Here is a 17539-nt window from a genome sequence, read left to right on the forward strand (position 1 = left end):
TTGGACATTTGGGTTGGTTCCAAGTCTTTGCTATTGTGAATAGTGCTGCAATAAACATACGTGTGCATGTGTCTTTATAGCAGCATGATTTATAGTCCTTTGGGTATATACCCAGTAGTGGGATGGCTGGGTCAAATGGTATTTCTAGTTCTAGATCCCTGAGGAATCGCCACACTGACTTCCACAATGGTTGAACTAGTTTACAGTCCCACCAACAGTGTAAAAGTGTTCCTGTTTCTCCACATCCTCTCCAGCACCTGTTGTTTCCTGACTTTTTAATGATGGCCATTCTAACTGGTGTGAGATGGTATCTCATTGTAGTTTTGATTTGCATTTCTCTGATGGCCAGTGATGATGAGCATTTTTTCATGTGTTTTTTGGCTGCATAAATGTCTTCTTTTGAGAAGTGTCTGTTCATGTCCTTTGCCCACTTTTTGATGGGATTGTTTTTTTTTTTTCTTGTAAATTTGTTTGAGTTCATTGTAGATTCTGGATATTAGCCCTTTGTCAGATGAGTAGGTTGCAAAAATTTTCTCCCATTCTGTAGGTTGCCTGTTGACTCTGATGGTAGTTTCTTTTGCTGTGCAGAAGCTCTTTAGTTTAATTAGATCCCATTTGTCAATTTTGGCTTTTGTTGCCATTGCTTTTGGTGTTTTAGACATGAAGTCCTTGCCCACGCCTATGTCCTGAATGGTATTGCATAGGTTTTCTTCTAGGGTTTTTATGGTTTTAGGTCTAACATGTAAGTCTTTAATCCATCTTGAATTAATTTTTGTATAAGGTGTAAGGAAGGGATCCAGTTTCAGCTTTCTACATATGGGTAGCCAGTTTTCCCAGCACCATTTATTAAATAGGGAATCCTTTCCCCATTTCTTGTTTTTGTCAGGTTTGTCAAAGATCAGATAGTTGTAGATATGAGGCATTATTTCTGAGGGCTCTGTTCTGTTCCATTGATCTAGGTCTCTGTTGTGGTACCAGTACCATGCTGTTTTGGTTACTGTAGCCTTGTAGTATGGTTTGAAGTCAGGTAGCATGATGCCTCCAGCTTTGTTCTTTTGGCTTAGGATTGACTTGGCGATGCGGGCTCTTTTTTAGTTCCATATGAACTTTAAAGTAGTTTTTTACAATTCTATGAAGAAAGTCATTGGTAGCTTGATGGGGATGGCATTGAATCTATAAATTACCTTGGGCAGTATGGCCATTTTCACGATATTGATTCTTCCAACCCATGAGCATGGGATGTTCTTCCATTTGTTTGTATCCTCTTTTATTTCACTGAGCAGTGGTTTGTAGTTCTCCTAGAAGAGGTCCTTCACATCCCTTATAAGTTGGATTCCTAGGTATTTTATTCTCTTTGAAGCAATTGTGAATGGGAGTTCACTCATGATTTGGCTCTCTGTTTGTCTGTGATTGGTGTACAAGAATGCTTGTGATTTTTGTACACTGATTTTGTATCCTGAGACTTTGCTGAAGTTGCTAATCAGCTTAAGGAGATTTTGGGCTGAGACACTGGGGTTTTCTAGATATACAATCATGTCATCTGCAAACAGGGACAATTTGACTTCCTCTTTTCCTAATTGAATACCCTTTGTTTCCTTCTCCTGCCTGATTGCCGTGGCCAGAACTTCCAGCACTATGTTGAATAGGAGTGGTGAGAGAAGGCATCCCTGTCTTGTGCCAGTTTTCAAAGGGAATGCTTCCAGTTTTTGCCCATTCAGTATGATATTGGCTGTGGGTTTGTCATAGATAGCTCTTATTATTTTGAGATACGTCCCATCAATACCTAATTTATTGAGAGTTTTTAGCATGAAGCGTTGTTGAATTTTGTCAAAGGCCTTTTCTGCATCTATTGAGATAATCATTTTTGTTAATTTTCTATACAATGAGAGGGTGACACCGTGGAGAGGGAATGCGTGTTGTGGAAAGATCACAGGATTTGGAGTCACACAGGCATGGGTAGAGTCTCGAGCTTCCTGCCTGCATGACCTTTGGCAAGAGTGCTAACCTTTCTGAGCCTTAGTTTCCTCATCTATAAAATGGGAGTAATAGAACTCGTGTGTGTAAAGTGATGGGTGCCATGCCTGGCCCTCAGCCAATGACAGACATTTCATGGTTATTAGGCCCAGTGTGGTGGCTCATGTTTGCAATCCCAGCACCTTGGGAGGCCAAGGCAGGAGGATCACTTGAGGCCAGGAGTCCAAGACCAGCCTGGGAAACACAGCAAGACCCCATCTCTACAAAAATAAAAATAAAAATAAAAAAGAAACAAAACATATGATTATTAATATCACTGAGAGCTGCCAGAGTCCGTGACTCAGAATACAGCTTGTTCCACTGCAGGTGACAGGTGCTCAAGGCAGAGAGTGGGAAAGACGTGGTCATCACAGCAAGGAGAGCCAAGGAGAGCTTCCTTGATGAAGTAAGGGTCTAGTCCCATTTAAAGGAGGTGTGTGGATACTGCAGGGCCCTGGGGTAGCTACGGAGTATGGCAAGAGCAGAAATGAACAGATATTTGTTATTAGTCAAAGGGAAAGGAAACCTGTGGTTTCAAGGGCAGCAGGAGGCTTGTATTTGATGGATGAGCCCTGGATTTCCTTTGGAACCTTTTCATAGGAGCCATTGCAGGGCTGGAGGAAGCTGAGCCATTGCAGGGCTGGAGGCAGCCAAGCCTTGGCGGGAGGATTCCCTATGTTGATGACGGATCAAGCTCACAGAGAGGCTGCCCCCAGCCCCCAGACACACTGCCCTTTGTTCCAGCGCACCGTGGTGCACAGGTGTACTGTCAGCCCACACCTGGGAAGCACCCGGTACATGTAAAATGATACCTTCACTGGTCTGCCCACATACCCCTTGCTGGTATATCAGTCTTGGTTGGCTGAGCCCTGTGACAACAGATGTCCCACACATGCACCCAGACCAGGAATACACTGTGGTGTAAGCTCATGTCCATATTCTTCTTTCCATAAGTTTTAATTTCCAATCCTTTAATGCTCTTTTAAAAATAAGACTTCAAGATTACTTAAGGATTAGTAGCAGTAATCCTTCTACCCTCTGTAAAAATTTCATTATCTTGTACTTTTATTAAATATATATAGCATGAAATATTTCTCATTTTCTATTTTCTAATAACTTTCACATTTTATTGTAGTATGGGGACATTTCAAGAGAAGTTCAAGGGACTTCTGAGAATGGAGTAATTTTTCAGAAATGTGCACTGGTAAGTTTCCATTGGTGTTGTATATTTGAAGAGAAAATAATTGGATTTTGCCCAGATCATTTTAGTAGAGTCATGTATTTAAGAACTTATAAATCATGGGCTTACCTACACAAGTCTAGACACATGAGTAATGAACAAACAGCAAGGTCTCTGATATCTCATATGGCAACCCTAGGACTGAGATTATTTTTGTTATAATTAAATAATTGTCAGCAAAAATCCACAGTGATCATTTAGAATGGGAAAAAAGTATGATATATTTTGTTTCAGATTATTATCATTAATAGGGTACCTGACAGTTTTCAAAGTCGTTTAATGTTTTTTAGGTCTTTAACCTTCCTAATCCCACAAGATGGTTACTAATCCCACATATCATCCTTGTGTCAGGGGTCTCCAGCACCTGCCTCAGGGTCAGTGATTTTCTAGAAGGACTTACAGAACTCAGAAAAGCCATTCTGCTCAGTTACAGTTCATTACAGAGAAAGGGTACAGATTAAAGCCAGGAAAGGAAAAAGGTGAATGTCGCAGATCCCAGGAGAGACCAGGCATGAGCTTCCAGCTGTCCTCTCTCAGTGGATGAGTTGTGTGGACGGAGCTTAGTTCTTCCAGCAATGATGTATGACAGTGCGGATGGAATATTGCCAACCAGGGAAACTCACTGGAGCCTTGGGGTCGAGAGTTTTTCTCAGGCTCAGTCACATAGACATGGAGCACCCATGAGACTGACCTCAAGTTACTCATTCTCCAGCCCCTCCAGAGGTCATTTCAGTACAGCAGGGTCCAAGGCACCCACCACAAATCATTGGCATCAGCTATCTGGTGGATCAAAGGACCCAGGCATAAAAAAAAAAAAAAAAAAAAACCCACACTGTAATCAGGCAAACATATTCTGCAGGCTCTCAGGAGCTGGTGAAGGGCCGGTCCTTTCTCTTGAATGTGGAGGGTTTGGACAGCCCAGGCCTGCTGATTTAAGCCTTTCCTGTGCCACCCTCATTTTATCACAGGCCCTCAACTACATTGTTTGCCTTCCTGGATGCAATCAGTGTTAGTTTCTTGTATATCCTTCTAGTGACTTTTTTTGCCATATGCATGCAGTTATAAGTGTGTGCACATGCGTGTATACAGAAGTGTACCTTCTTTCTCCCCCACTTTTTTTCACATAGGTGGCAGTATATCACACACACAGTTCTGACGCTTGCTTTTATCACTTCTTATATTCCAGAGCTCACTCATCTCAGCACACACATTGCTTCCTTCTCTTTTTTCCAGCTCCTGCATGTATTTCAGCAGAGCTGGGGAGAAGCTGGTGCGGGAGAGCTGGGAGACAAGATTAGAGAGGAAGGCAGGGCAAGAGTGCAGAGCCCAGGTGATGAGCCTGCTGCATGGGCCACTGGATGGCTTCCGGCAGTAGAGCCATTGAGACACATGCTGGGCAAAGCCTGAATGTGGGAGATGATCCAAGAGGCAGATGAGCTGCTCAGGTCCTTCCTGGAGATCACATGACCATCATAGACCCTGGGCTGAGGCTGAATCTTCAAAATAACTAAGTGCCAAAGAGCCATTGTTTGCTTGGTAACGCTGGTTGTCACAATCTCCCCAACCTGACTGTTCTGCACTTGGAGATTTTTTCTTCTAGGATTATCTGCAGGGATGATTTCACTGCATTTCAGCATCTCAGTTTCTTTGAAACTGTCTCCAAGCAACAGCTTGGCAAGTGTGGGTCAAAACCCTCTTGGGGGTCTTTGAAATCATATGGAGCCTGATAAATTCCCAGAACGTCTGCGAGACCGTGCTACCCTCCTTCTTCCTGGATGCCTAATGTGCACAGGCTGGGCTCATGCCCCATTTCAGGAAGCTGGACTTGTCAGTAAATCTGCCCTCATGCCTTCTCCTTCTGCCCTAGGTGTCTGGGCCAAGCAAAGCACAGACAGCCCACATATGGCTGCTTGTTAACAACACCAAGACACCTTCGTCAGCCAACCTCTCAGAGCTGCTCTTGCTGGACAGCATCGCTGGTCTCACCATTCGGGACTCCATCGGAAACAGGACCTCGGAAGGATTCCAGGCTTTTAGCAAGAAGTTTCTGCAAGGTAACAGCAAAGCCTTCTGAAGTCAGGGATGACAAGTGAGAATATGTACAGATACTTCCAGGTGAATGTGTTCTGGGTCAGGCATGTTCTTAAAGCCTTACACGTGTTCACTCTCTTAATCCTCACAGTGGATCTTACTATTAGACTATCAAAAAAAGAGACCACATTCAATATCTGTAACCAAAAAGCTGAATTTCTCATTTATCTTAGAGAGATGTTGGATTTGGGGAAAGAGTTGTGGGAAATTTTTGAAAATATATAGTCAATTTTTATTATGAAAAATTTCAAACATACACAAAGATAGAGTTTACAGTGGACCTCAGTATACCTGTCACTCAGATCACCAAAATTAATCATCACTCAGGAAGATGAAGAGTTTGTTTTGGGTTGTGCTGGACAGAGTGGGAGTGGGTTGACATCCGTCTCAGTAGCATGTTCTTGAGCTGTCCAGGTGTGTTCAGGTGTATTCAAGCATGTTCACTGGGGTAACTCCAGGGCTGCTTGGTTGGCCTGTAGACTCTGCCACCCTCACTCGTTGGCTTTCAGAGGTTCGTTTCCTGAGGTGGGTTGTTAGTGGTCAATTAAGCAGGTTTAAAACCAATTCTGGGATTCAGTTGGTACCATGGCTTCAGAACTCAGTTTCCCTAGGAGGGCAAAGACATCTTTTATTCTTAGTAGGACCTCATTACAGGTGAAGAGACTGGGACTAAAGTGGCTGAGAAGCTTGCCCGAGGTCGTAGGGCTGGCCACTGTCAAGGCTGAGTCAAGCTCAGGCAGTGTGGCTTCCCTGTGCACCCTGGTAACCATTAAACCGTCATGCTTCTCACACGCCTGGACTCTTACCGACTCCATGCCGCCGTACTCACGGCACACATTGCTCATCGGTCGTGCTGCTCCTTCCCTCTGAGCCTAGATAAGGCCTCAGAATCCTCCTTCACACGCTATTATTGACAGAAGCTACTAGTGGAGCTTGCCCACAAGTAGTGACCTTTTTGCTGGCTCTGATTTAAATGATGTCATAAAAGTTGTTATGAGATGTCCCAGCTAAGTGACCTTCAGTGCTTTCCTGCCTTCAATGATGTAAAGATGAATCCGCTATTCTTAACTCGTGTTCAAAGCATGGAGCACGGAGCCACGAGCAGAGCATAGACACAGCCTCAGATGGACCTGGGTGACTCCCAGCCTTGTGACTGAGAAGCTACATGGCTTCTGGAAAGCTATTGAAGTGCTCTGGTCATGCGAATATCAGTCCATTGTGGAGTCGTAGAGATTGAATCAAGGAGACAATGTCACCCAATCACTCTGCCTGGTAAAGGGAAGGTGTCCAACACCCTCTCCAGCCTGTGGTCCTGCACGTCTCTCATCTCATTTCCCCGCAGACCTTTCATGGTCCATGCTCCTGCCAGACCCAGCTTCCTACCCTTCTCCTATCTCCTAGCATCTACTCTTGCTCTTGTGTGGGTCAGGAAAGCACCTCTCCCCAACTCCGAATATACAAATCATCTCTATTCTGTGGGACCTGGCCCTGGTGTCACCTTTTCTAGAAAGCCCTACCCAATCCCTTGTCCCAAAGTCACCCCTCTGCCTCCAAACTTCCACAGAGATTACCTGCCCCTTCCTGCTTCCCTGCTTGGAGCCTAGTGCTATTCTAGGCACTTTCCACACGTGAATTCATGGACTTCTGCTCTGGCACGTGCACACTGCATGTGTCTGAACCTTGGCTCTCCATCTCTTCTCTGGGCATGCTAATAACACCTACCTAGGAAGGCGCTGTGAGGGTAAGGGAGTTAAAGCAGTGTGACGCAGCCCGGCTGTGGAAAGTGCTCCTGGGCTCCTGGTGTTAAGAGGTATTTTGTTGGTGTTTTTTTCTTTTCTTTTCTTTTCTTTTCTTTTTTTTTTTGAGATGGAGTTTCCTCCTTGTTGTCCAGCCTGGAGTGCAGTGGCGCAATCTCGGCTCACTGCATCCTCCACCTGCTGAGTTTAAGCGATTCTCCTGCCTCAGCCTCCGAAGTAGCTGGGTCTACAGGCGTGTGCCACCATGCCCAGCTAATTTTTGTATTTTTAGTAGAGACAGGATTTCACCATGTTGCCCAGGCTGGTCATGAACTCCTGACCTCAGGTGATCCACCTGCCTTGGCCTCCCAAAGTGCTAGGATTACGGGCGTGAGCCACCACGCCCGGCCACTGTTGGTGTTATTTTTATTCCTGTTGCTCCATTCTTGTTATTTATGCCCATGCTTAGCTCTACCTACTGGGTTCTACATTCCCTGAGGGCAGTGTCCAAATCATATTTATCTGTGAACTCACCACTATGCCAAGGAATGTGACATTGATTTTCACCTTGGGGCACAGGAGACTTTTTTTTTTTTTTTTTTTTTTTTCAGGAGACTTTTTTTTTTTTTTTTCCCAAAGCATAAGTAGATAACTGTAAAATCAAATGACCAGTCAGGTCCCAGTTCATTGACATTCTGACCTCATCATTATTATTATTTGGTGCTTCTCTTTTATTAGAGCCAGTGTTGTTTGGGGAAAAGATGATGGGACCCAGAGGGTCAGGTGGCTCCCTGTCCATCAGCGGGGTGATCCTAAGCCAGTCACTGTCTCTCAGTCTCAGTTTCTTCCTCTGTATGTTGCAGAAAATCACATGTTCTCCATCCATCTCAGGGCAGTGTGTGGAGATCAGCTGGGTTAATGCAGGTGCAGCACGTGGAGAGTGATGAAATCACTGTATGGGGAAGGTCTGACTATGACTACCTTACCTGTCATTGTCATTGTCACTGCCATTATCTTTATCACTTTACGTTCGTTATCTTAGCTCTAGGATATATAAAAATAAAATGAGATGGGCATGGTCCACACCTAAAGTCCCAGCTACTCAGGAGGCTGAGGCAGGAGGATCGCTGGAGCCTGGGAGTTTGAGACTAGTCTGGGCAGCATAGAACCTGTCTCAGAAATAAATAAATAAAAATTTTAAATAAAAATGAAAATGTTGAAGATTTTTAAAACAAAAATGCCAGTGATTCCTTAGGCCAAGTGAGCATACATTGAGAAATGAGGCATACTGTGGCATTTTAGGGCTATAAGTAAACTCTGTTAGGGAGAAAGGCAGATTGGAGGACAAGCTTAGGTGAGAACAGTGACTGGCAGAGTTAGACAGGCTCCGCCACCCACCTGGCCACATCAGGCGAAGGCCTCCAGTCCTGGTACAGCGTCTCCCGTGCAGGATGGGCTGAGCACGGCCTACCCAAACTTACTATGGGATGAGGTTGTGTCCGGAATTGGTGGGTTCTTGGTCTCACTGACTTCAAGAATGAAGCCGTGGACCCTGGCGGTGAGTGTTACAGCTCTTAAGGTGGCCCGTCTGGAGTTGTTCGTTCCTTCTGGTGTTCGGGTGTGTTCGGAGTTTCTTCCTTCTGGTGGGTTTGTGGTCTCGCTGGCTCAGGAGTGAAGCTGCAGACCTTCGTGGTGAGTGTTACGGCTCTTAAGGCGGTGCGTCTGGAGTTCTTCGTTCCTCTCGGTGGGCTCGTGGTCTCCCTGGCTTCAGGAGTGAAGCTGCAGACCTTCGCGGTGAGTGTTACAGCTCATAAAAGCAGTGTGGACCCAAAGAGTGAGCAGTAGCAAGATTTATTGCAAAAGAGCGAAAGAACAAAGCTTCCACAGTGTGGAAGGGGACCCGAGCAGGTTGCCACTGCTGCCTCGGGCAGCCTGCTTTTATTCTCTTATCTGGCCCCACCCACATCCTGCTGATTGGTAGAGCCGAGTGGTCTGTTTTGACAGGGCGCTGATTGGTGCGTTTACAATCCCTGAGCTAGACACAAAGGTTCTCCATGTCCCCACCAGAGTAGCTAGATACAGAGTGTTGACACAAAGGTTCTCCAAGGCCCCACCAGAGTAGCTAGATACAGAGTGTCAATTGGTGCATTCACAAACCCTGAGCTAGACACAGGGTGCTGATTGGTGCGTTTACAAACCTTGAGCTAGATACAGAGTGCTGATTGGTGTATTTACAATCCCTGAGCTAGACATGAAGGTTCTCCAAGGCCCCACCAGAGTAGCTAGATACGGAGTGTCGATTGGTGCATTCACAAACCCTGAGCTAGACACAGGGTGCTGATTGGTGTATTTACAATCCCTGAGCTAGACATAAAGGTTCTCCACATCTCCACCAGACTTAGGAGCCCAGCTGGCTTCATCCAGTGGATCCCGCACCGGGGCTGCAGGTGGAGCTGCCTGTCACTTCTGCACCGTGCGCCCGCACTCCTCAGCCCTTGGGTGGTCGATGGGACTAGGCACTGTGGAGCGGGGGGCGGCGCTCATCGGGGAGGCTGGGGCCACACAGGAGCCCACGGAGGGGGTGGGAGGCTCAGGCATGGCGGGCTGTAGGTTCTCAGCCCTGCTCCGCAGGAAGGCAGCTAAGGCCCGGCGAAAAATCGAGCGCAGTGCCAGTGGGCTGGTGCTGCTGGGGGACCCAGTACACCCTCCACAGCCGCTGGCCCGGGTTGAAACAGTAAAGGCAGACCCAGAGCACACCAAACACAGTCAAGAGATCTTTATTAGCAGAGTCAGGTCAGGTCACGCAGAGAGAGTGCTGTTGGGATGGGATATTTATATCCCTTAGGGCTACGTGGGTATTGATGATTGGGTCTGGGGGGCGGGCCTGGGGATGAGCAGGGGGAGTGGGAGGTGGGGAGGTGTTATTTTCTTATTGGGTCTTTCTTTTTTTTTTTTTTTTTTTTTTTTTTTTGAGACGGAGTCTCCCTCTGTCGCCCAGGCTGGAGTGCAGTGGCGCAGTCTCGGCTCACTGCAAGCTCCGCCACCCAGGTTCACGCCATTCTCCTGCCTCAGCCTCTCCGAGTAGCTGGGACTACAGGCGCCCGCCACCACACCCGGCTAATTTTTTGTATTTTTAGTAGAGACGGGGTTTCACTGTGGTCTCGATCTCCTGACCTCGTGATCCGCCCGCCTTGGCCTCCCAAAGTGCTGGGATTACAAGCGTGAGCCACCGCGCCCGGCCCTTATTGGGTCTTTCTTGGCGGGTTTAACATTGCGTCAGGTGTGGAGATGGAGGAAGAACCCGGAACTGTCGCCATCTTGTGGTACCTTACGTGTCTGCGCCACCCAACACGGGTGCTAAGCCTCTCATTGCTCGGGGTCAGTAGGACTGGCCGGCTGCTCCGAGTGCGGGCCCGCGAAGCCCACGCCCACCCGGAACTCCAGCTGGCCCGCAAGCGCCACGTGCAGCCCCATTTCCCGTTGCGCCTCTCCCTCCACACCTCCCTGCAAGCTGAGGGAGCCGGCTCCGGTCTTGGCCAGCCCAGAAAGGGGCTCCCACAGTGCAGTGGTGGGCTGAAGGGTTTCTCAAGTGCCACCAAAGTGGGAGCCCAGGCAGAGGAGGCACCGAGAGTGAGTGAGGGCTGTGAGGACTGCCAGCACACTGTCACCTCTCAAGGTGCGCTGCACAGTGAGAAAGGGCTGGGAGAGCCAGCCCTTTTGCGGGTAGTGCACCCCTACTTGCGAATGGAAACGTCAGGATTGGGAGTCCAGGAGTCCACCCAGCTCACTCTCCCGAGTTTACCACTCAGAGAATTCCCTCCCTGCACCCAGCTGTGTGCAATACAAAGGGCTTCCTTGCTGCAGGCATCACTGCCATGGTGACCTCCCTTGGAACCACTGACGCCAGGGGCCAGGATGTGTCTGGGGTGTGGTGGGGCACAGCCGGGGGCATGGCCAAGCCCTCCCTGAGTCACGCGTGCTTTTCTCTGCACAGCGGGAGATGCCTTTGCTGTCAGCTACGCAGCCACGCTCCAGGCTGGAGACCTCGGGATCGGGGAGAGCCTCAAGCTTCCTGCCCAACTCACCTTTCAGAGCTCGTCACGGGTATTACTTTTGTTACTTTAATCTCTGTCTTGCCACTGCCAAGAGAGGTTGTTTTAGAAACAGGGACGCTTCAGACAGACAGGAGACCTGTTCCTTCCTTCCTTCAGTGATGCCACCTAGCAGATAAGGGCACAGGCCCTGGAGTCTCACACACCTTGCCATGAGCCGGGCTCCCTTAGTAATGCCCATGTGACTTTGCCTAAGTTACTTAACCCCTCTGGGCTTCACACAAGGTTATCATAAGGATAGGTAATCAGTACATGTGAATTCTCTTCCCTGTGTCCTGCACACTGTAAGCAACTAACTGGTAGTTACCATTACTATTAATTTTCCAGGGCTACCATAACAAAGTACCACAGACTAGACTTAAAAACAACAGAAATGTATTGTCCAGGAGGCTGGAAGCCAGAGATCACAGTGTCTGCAGGGCTGATTCCTTCTGAGACCTGTTCTTGGCTTGTGGAGGCTGCCTTCTCCCTGTGTTTTCCTAAGGCCTTCCCTGCCTGCACGTCTGTCCCAACCTCTTCTATAAGGACACCAGGCATACAAGACCATGACCAAGGCTAGTGACCTCACTTTACCTTGTTACCTCTGTAAATACCCTTTCTCCAAATGCAGTCACATCCTAGGGCACTGGGACTTCAAACTTTAACATACAAATTTTGGGAAACACAGTCTGGCCCATAACACCATTACTGTGAGTCTCCCCATCTCTCACTGCCCCTGTGGTGGGTTCACTTATGCAGTGAACGCTGGCTGGCTGCCTGTCCTGGCAGGTGCTGCCCACCCCCGGTACAGGCTGGAGGAGATGTGGTCCCTGACTTCAAGGAGATCATGATGCTCTGCTTCTTTTTGTCATTTTACTGTGGCTTCAGCCCCTGGAGAAAGTCTTCCCTATTCACGGACATGGAAGATGCGGCTCACAGCATGACTGTGACTGCCCCGGGTCACATAACAGAATCAGATTGTACCCTGCAGCCTCCTCCTGAGGCCTCCTTCCACCCTGAGGCTGCGAGGCCAGTGTGGGGGTTCTGCTGCAATGAGGGGAAAACAAAACAAAAAACCTTAGATAAATTTAGATAACATGAAAGAGGCTAAGTACAAGATACAAGAAAATTACATAAAACTATTGGAAAGGACAATTCTCCCAGAAAATAATTCAGTATAAAGTTAAAAAAAATAGAGAACAAAGACAGATTTTTGAAAATAGGGATAAAATGGTCCAGAAGAAATCTCAGCAATTTCAGAAGACAGGAAACCAAGTAAATTAGCAAGATAAGGTAAGATAATGATAAGGAAAAGACAAGGTAACCATCAGAAAGCAAATCAGAAACTCTGAATGAAATGAAATGGAAGCTTCCATGTCCTCAGGCAGGAGCCTCAGGATCACGAAGCCCCCGGGCAGCTGTGTGTGTTCCTGGGCAGCCCTGTGTGTTCCCGGGCAGCCCTGTGTGTTCCCGGCCGGCCCTGTGTGTTCCCGGCCGGCCCTGTGTGTTCCCGGGCAGCCCTGTGTGTTCCCGGCCGGCCCTGTGTGTTCCTGGGCAGCTGTGTGTGTGTGTTCCTGGGCCGGGCTGGCTTGGACGGGGAGGTTTGTGGTTCCGCGGAGCCTGGCTCCCTGCATGCTCCGGGAGGACCTTCCTCGTGGCTTCCCCTGCCCCACCCTGAAATAGTCCCATCTGTTACTTTGTTTGGTTCCTGTCTGTGATATTGACTCTACCCCTTAGGAACCCCCTCCCTTCCTCACTAGAATGTCAGCTCCATGAAACCAGGGACCTAGTGTGTCCTATTCACAATTGTGTCTCCAATGCCAAAAAGAGAACCCTGTACATAATAGGTGCTCAGTAACATTGCGTTGAATCCCACTTGGTCCGTGTTTTCTGGCTTCATGCTGGGAACTAAAACATGTAACTGCATGCATTTACTGGAGTGAGGATTTATGTTTTACAAAGAGTTGAAGACAAGCTTTGATAGCACGCTTTAGGCTCCTATCTGCATATCTGTGGGAACACAGCAGAATGTACTAGAATGTGGGCTCTGAACTTAGCCTCAGGCTCCAGCTCAGGAGACCCTGAGACTCCAAGGCACCGTACGTATTCCAAAGCAGAGGTAACTCAACAGAAAAGGCCAAGTGAATGAATGCCTCAGAGGTGTCTCTTCTTTAGAGTCATATTCTAAAACTGTTCCATTTCCCTGCTATGAAAAGAGGACTTAGGGTATTTTGATTTTCTCTGAAGCCTCCATGAGGTCACCTGCTGGCCCACGGTGGATTTGGGAAGTCCCACTGCTTCCTAGTGCTGCTGCCATAACATCTGTAGGGCATGGGTCAGGAGATTTGCTACCTTGGGAGGAGCATAGCTCAGGTCACAGAAAAATGCCTTAGTCGTGTCTGTAATGAGAATTACATGGGTTGCTGAGCTCACTGGGCTGCAAGCTCTAAGTCCCAAGGTCTGGTTCTTTTTTTTTTTTTTTTTTTTTTTTTTTTGAGACAGAGTTTCACTCTTGTCACCCAGGCTGGAGTGTAATGGCGCAGTCTGGGCTCACTGCAACCTCCGCCTCCCGGGTTCAAGCGATTCTCCTCTCTCAGCCTCCCGAGTAGCTGGAATTACAGGTGCCCACCACCACGCCTGGCTAATTTTTGTGTTTTTAGTAGAGACGGGGTTTCACCATGTTGGCCAGGCTGGTCTCGAGCTCCTGGCCTCAGGTGATCCACCCGCCTCGGCCTCCCAAAGTGCTGAGATTACAGGTGTGAGCCACCGCGCCCAGCCAGTCTGGTTCTATATAATGATACTGTTGTTACTATTGCTATTGCTTTTTAAAAATTTTATTATTATTATTATTATTATTTTTGAGACAGTGTTTCACTTTTGTCACCCAGGCTGGAGTGCAATGGCATGATCTCAGCTCACTGCAACCTCCTCCTCCTGGGTTCAAGCCATTCTCCTGCCTCGGCCTCCTGAGTAGCTGGAATTACAGGTGCCTGCCACCACACCTGGCTAATTTTTGATTTTTAGTAGAGATGGGGTTTCACATTGGCCAGGCTGGTCTTGAACTCCTGACCTCAGGTGATCCACCTGCCTTGGCCTTCCAAAGTGCTGGGATTACAGGCGTGAGCCACCACTCCTGGCCTGCTATTGCTACTACTACTGCTGCTGCTGCTAATGTTACTACTACTACCTACAGCCACCAATAGCAGTAATATTTTATAGCGCTCCCTAGTGCCAGGCACTCTTCAGGGTTCTATATTACCTAAGTTAATCCTCGTAGCAATTCTGTGAATTGAATATGATTACCATTTCACAGATGAGAAAACAGAGAGACAGAGAGGCTAATACATTGCCCAAGGTCCAACTGCTGGTGAGCAGTGGGGTCCTGTATGAACTTAGACAGCCTGGCCCTAACCACCACCCTATAGATGGCCTGTCAGTGGCAAGCTATTCTGCCTTTACCCCCAGGAAGAAGTATGTTCTCATGGTGGGTCTTTTCGGTCACCATGCGGTTAGACAGGTGGATACCATGACACACTTTATTTTTCTGTTTCCTGTATCTTCTCAGCAGAGGAATATTAGAGAGCATTAGGAATAGACCCACAGCGGGTTGGGGCTTGGAGAATCAAGTGCATTTGAGTGAGAGAAGAACACGTGCAGTGCAGTCAGAGCCCAGGATTCCGTCTACCTTTGTGAAGGAGGCAAACGCTGGGAGAGTGGAGATGACCTGCCTTGGTCACAGGCTTGGAGTCAGCGCCCAACCCTAAGCATTTCTCCACAAGGGCATGCTGCCATGACTTTCTTTGGATGTTAGTGAAGCTGGTGTTTGGATTTCACACGGCCTCCTGTAGAGAGGGAGGGATCCTATCCCCACAGGCCCTTCCCCCGATGGTGAGACCTTCACAAGCTCTGACCTGTGCAGCAGTTAGGGCTGATTGTAGCTCCAGGCTTGGAGGGTTGGAAATCGCACCAAATGTTATCCCATGTGTCAGACCCCAAACTGTTGCTGAAAGTGTTTTCTTTTTTCCTTTTCTAGAACAGAACACAGCTGAAAGCACTTTTTTCCATAACAGCAGAAGAAAACATAACGGTAAGAGACATGACATGCCCTGAGCACCGTCAGGGCACACCTGTGCTATGTGGGTCCTGCCTATCCTTGGAGCCATGGGGAGTGGCCAGCTGCTGGCCTTGGCCCCCCAGTTACGCGTTGAGACTGGGACTCTGTGCAGTCTCTCAGGTCCCCTGTGTGCCCTGAGGCTATCTGACTGGTTTCCCTGGACAACCCTCCACCTGGACAAGGCAGGTGAGTTGTGGGCGGGACAGGCTGAGGCTCCACTGCCTGTCTGTGCTACTGTCCAGCCACGCTTCTACCTATCCCCAGTGTTTGCCAATAGGTCAAGGTGCTGGTGACATTGTGTTTTCCCAGATCTTCCCAAAGCCTGCAGTCTGTGGGCGGGTCTCTCTGCTTCTGCCGTTCACCATTAATACTTCTCCATTTCTGTTCTTCAGTTTAATCATTTGCAGCTCACATGTTCACTCTTTCATGTATTCACCAAGTGTTAATTCACCAGGTAATAACACTTCACGTTTCTTAAAACTGGGTGCCAAGCATTCTAAGCAATTTACATACGTGGAATTATGTCATCTTTACCACAGTCTTGTGAGACAGATTCTATTTTAAAATCTCTGCCATTTTAGATGGGGAAACCGAGGCACATTAAAGTCAAGTGATTGGCCCAAGATCCCATGGCTAGAATGTCAGGGTCCCCAACACCCACCCCCGGGTTCGATGATTCTCTAGGTTGACTCATGGGACTTACATATACAGGCACGCGCCACATAATGACATTTTGGTGAACAGTGGACTGCATATATGAAGGTGGTCCCATAGGATTACAATGCAGCTGAAAAATTCCTGTCACCTAGTGATAATGTGGTTGTGTAACATCCATCGTAGCACAGTGCGTTTACTCACCTGTTTGGTGATTCTGGTGTGAAACCTACTGTGCTGCCAATCATAAAAAGTCTAGCACATACAATTATGTACAAAATGTAATACTTGGTAATGATACTAAAAGACTATGTTACTAGTTTATGTATTTACTATATATACTTTTTTTTTTTTTTTTTTTTTTTGAGACAGAGTCTCGCTCTGTCGCCCAGGCTGGAGTGCAGTGGCGCAATCTCGGCTCACTGCAAGCTCTGCCTCCCGGGTTCATGCCATGCTCCTGCCTCAGCCTCCCGAGTAGCTGGGACTACAGGTGCCCACCACCACGCCCAGCTAATTTTTTGTATTTTTAGTAGAGACGGGGTTTCACTGTGTTAGCCAGGATGGTCTCGATCTCCTGACCTCGTGATCCACCCGCCTCAGCCTCCCAAAGTGCTGGGATTACAGGCCTGAGCCACCACGCCTGGCCTACTATACATACTTTTAATTGTTATTTTAGAGTGTATCCCTTCCACTGATCAAATCCAAAATAAGCTTACCTATAAATCAGCCTCAGGCAGGTCCGTCAAGAGGGATTCTAGAATAAGGCATTGTTATCCTAGGAGATGACAGGTCCATGCCTGTTATTGCCCCCTGAAGACCTTCCAGTGGGACAAGGTGTCAGGGTGGAAGGCAGTGATATTGATCTTGATGCTGTGCAGGACTAGGCTAATGTGTGTGTGTCTTAGTTTTTAACAAAAAAGTTGAAGAAGTTTTTTTTAAAAAAACCTTAAAAATGTGGAAAGCTTACAGAGTAAGGATATAAAGAAAGGAACTATTTTTGTACAGCTGTACAGTGTGTTTGTATTTTAAGCTGTGTTATTACCAAAGAGTCAAAATGTTAAAAAAAAAAAATTACAAAGGTAATAAAGTCACAGGGAGGGGAACATCACACACTGGGACCTGTTGGGGGTTGGGGGCTAAGGGCAATTACATGTGGGGCTTAAAACCTATATGACAGGTTGATAGGTGCAGCAAACCACCATGACACATGTATACCTATGTAACAAACCTGCACGTTCTGCATATGTATCCCAGCACTTAAAGTAAAATAAAATAAAAAATACAAAATTACATAAGCCAAGATTAACTTATTGCTGAAGAAACCTGCACAGCATGTATTTTTAAAATAAATTTAGTGGCCAGGCACAGTGGCTCATGCCTGTAATCTCAGTACTTTGGGAGGCTGAGGTGGGCTGATCACTTGAGGCCAGGAGTTCGAGATGAGCCTGGCCAACATAGCTAAACCGGTCTCTACTAAAAATACAAAAAAAATTAGCTGAGCATGGTGGTGCTAGGAACTTCTCTTCGTTGTTAGGTGATGCATGCCTGTAGTTGTACCCACTGCTATGACTTACTACAATGAAAAGATACAAAGCAAAAT

General features: G+C 47.4%; 1 protein-coding gene across 6 annotated transcripts in view; it reads left to right on the forward strand.

Annotated features, from left to right (window-relative positions):
- Positions 1-17539, forward strand: part of EVC2 (EvC ciliary complex subunit 2) — a 145887-nt gene that overhangs the window by 16499 nt on the left and 111849 nt on the right. For all 6 annotated transcript variants that reach the window (XM_063619376.1, XM_055245654.2, XM_063619377.1 and 3 more), the window contains exons 4-7: positions 3149-3217; positions 5121-5307; positions 11075-11184; positions 15205-15258. In XM_063619376.1, coding sequence (XP_063475446.1) covers positions 3149-3217; positions 5121-5307; positions 11075-11184; positions 15205-15258 — 420 coding nt within the window. The remainder of the gene's footprint in view (positions 1-3148; positions 3218-5120; positions 5308-11074; positions 11185-15204; positions 15259-17539) is intronic.

Source organism: Symphalangus syndactylus, chromosome 16, assembly GCF_028878055.3.
Source record: "Symphalangus syndactylus isolate Jambi chromosome 16, NHGRI_mSymSyn1-v2.1_pri, whole genome shotgun sequence".
NCBI classification, from domain to species: Eukaryota; Metazoa; Chordata; class Mammalia; order Primates; family Hylobatidae; genus Symphalangus; species Symphalangus syndactylus.